The 2,304-nt window shown below is 42.9% G+C and overlaps 1 protein-coding gene across 1 annotated transcript; it reads left to right on the forward strand.

The window, feature by feature from the left end:
• On the forward strand, window positions 1–1,264 carry LOC118478406 (uncharacterized protein K02A2.6-like; the record flags this gene model as incomplete). Its single annotated transcript, XM_035971954.1, is given in 1 exon segment — window positions 1–1,264. A coding segment is annotated over 1 exon segment (905 nt), but the record flags the coding sequence as incomplete, so codon positions are not given.
• Between the last annotated feature and the right edge of the window lie 1,040 nt (window positions 1,265–2,304).

Here is a 2,304-nt window from a genome sequence, read left to right on the forward strand (position 1 = left end):
AAGTCAGTCTCCTGAATGATACAACGAGTGGAACAGTCATACACCATATGAAGGCAATATTTGCAAGGCATGGCATACCGCTCCAGCTCGTGACTGACAATGGACCACAGTTCTCGTCCACTGACTTTAGAAAGTTCACAGAGTCATGGGAGATTGAACATAAGACATCCAGTCCACTGTATCCAAGGTCTAATGGACTTGCAGAGAGAACAGTGCAGACTGTGAAACAAATCCTCACGAAAGCAAAAGACAGTGGCGAGGATCCCTATCTAAGCATCCTCAACTTCCGAACGACAGACAAATCAGATCAAGCCTCACCAGCTGAAATGCTCATGGGAAGAAAGCTGAGGACACTTCTTCCGTCTGCAAACAGGATCAAAAGGATCGTTAGCAGTCGAATGATCAAAGACAGGAAGGACAAACACGCAAAATACTACAACAGTAACACCAAAGACCTAGCGACTTTGAAACCCCAGGAGTTCATCAGGTACCGAGACAGTCGCAGCGGTACTTGGGAACCAGCTCAAGTAAAAAAGCAAGTAGATAACAGGTCTTACATCATCCGTACAAAGAGAGGTTTGCTTCGCAGAAACAGACAGCACCTCTTGCAGTCAGGAGAGCCTCATCATGACCTCCAACCAGACCAGTGCGAGGGTGGTTCATACAGAAGCAATGTCCACAATAATGTCCCCGCACCCATCATACGTGGTCAAGCTGGACCTCAAGCGTCCAGACCACTGGTCGAGTTCCCAAACTCACCACGAAATGATCATGAAGTGTACGAACACACTCCTGATCGTGGAGGCACCCCGCCTTCACCGGAACACTCCGACACACACAACGTTCCACATTATATCACTAGAAGTGGTCGCACAGTGAGGAAACCAAACAAATATACGTTGTAGGCAAAGTCATTAAAAATGTTATTCACTGTTGACCACAACACTCATGCAAAATACACTATGCATATTTTACACTAAAGTAAAAGCTCAGAGCTGACCAGTTTAATACTTGTGTTAAAACTAGCTCACCACTGGATACATTTATGTGTGTGATCAAGTCATGATGTCATCAAGGACTATCGTTCTCAAGGTTGATGTTCAACATCCGTTACAAAAGGCAAACGTAACTTTTAAAAGAGGGGGGATGTCATGTGTGTACATCAATAGCTTGGACTTAACTGACCAGCTATGTTATAACGGCTCAAGGCCGTAACGTGACCTTCTTGGTAATAAAGCACAACTTCCGTTACTACTCATTCTCACTGAGGTCTTGTGTTTGTTTGTGAGCACGTTTTATAATTATTCGTCAAGCTATAAGCATAGCCAAGAACGTAACACAACCTACAGCCTACGCAGTAAAGAAGGGACTTTTGAGTGGTCTATGTAAAAGATAGGGTTTAGTATTTGGTTGGGGAATAAAGAAAGTAAAGAAAGTAAACTGGTTTTGTGTCACTTTGTGTTCTGTTGCTTTCTTTTCTCTCTTCTCCTGGAATGTGTATTATTAGTGACATGGTAACATCTGAAAGCATACTCTTTAATATGACATGATTAGAAAAATCAGTGACGTGACCGTGATTCGAACCTGTGAGTGAGAGAAGCTCCTTTGAACTGGGCGTAAAAATTCGCAAAATGCCATAATTTTGTCATGAACAGATGGTATAACAGTGGCTTAAATTTCAGTCTTCCATCATGTTTTGGGAAGCAATTGAGTATAATCTAGATTTAATAGTGGTCGCTCGTAACGGAAGTCCACCCTTTTAGTATGATCATGTAGTTATTATCCCCCGAAGACTGTCCAGGTGTCACTATTATTATACGAGAGTGTCTACGTATGCAAGTGCGTGCATCAACCCATTTTTTGCAATGCACACACAGTTATGCATCAATACATTTTTTGCTATAAATGCACGCAATTGCGTCCACCAGTACATTTTTTTTTCTTCGCTATATGTGCGCAATTATACTTTGCTATGCACGCAATTCCGTTCGGTAATGCCAAAGATTCTCTACCTCCATTAAGCTCTTTGGGCTTTTGTCCACGCAGTTGCGGACCCACTTTTGCCCCTTAGCGCGTGATGGGCTACGTCACTAGGGTATGCGAGGTTGGTTTCATCGTCGACTTTTTGGGGTGTGTGTGTGTTTGCGTTTGCTTGTGCGTGTGCATGTGTGTGTGTTTGTGTGTATGTGTGTGTGTTTGTGTGCACAACTTTGTTTGGGGAGGAAAAGAGGAGCTAGTGCAGAATAGTACTGGTACTGGCTAGATTTATGGAACAAGAATTGCTTAGATTGTTTAAAGATAACA

This window comes from Aplysia californica, unplaced genomic scaffold (genome assembly GCF_000002075.1).
Source record: "Aplysia californica isolate F4 #8 unplaced genomic scaffold, AplCal3.0 scaffold00546, whole genome shotgun sequence".
NCBI classification, from domain to species: domain Eukaryota; kingdom Metazoa; phylum Mollusca; class Gastropoda; order Aplysiida; family Aplysiidae; genus Aplysia; species Aplysia californica.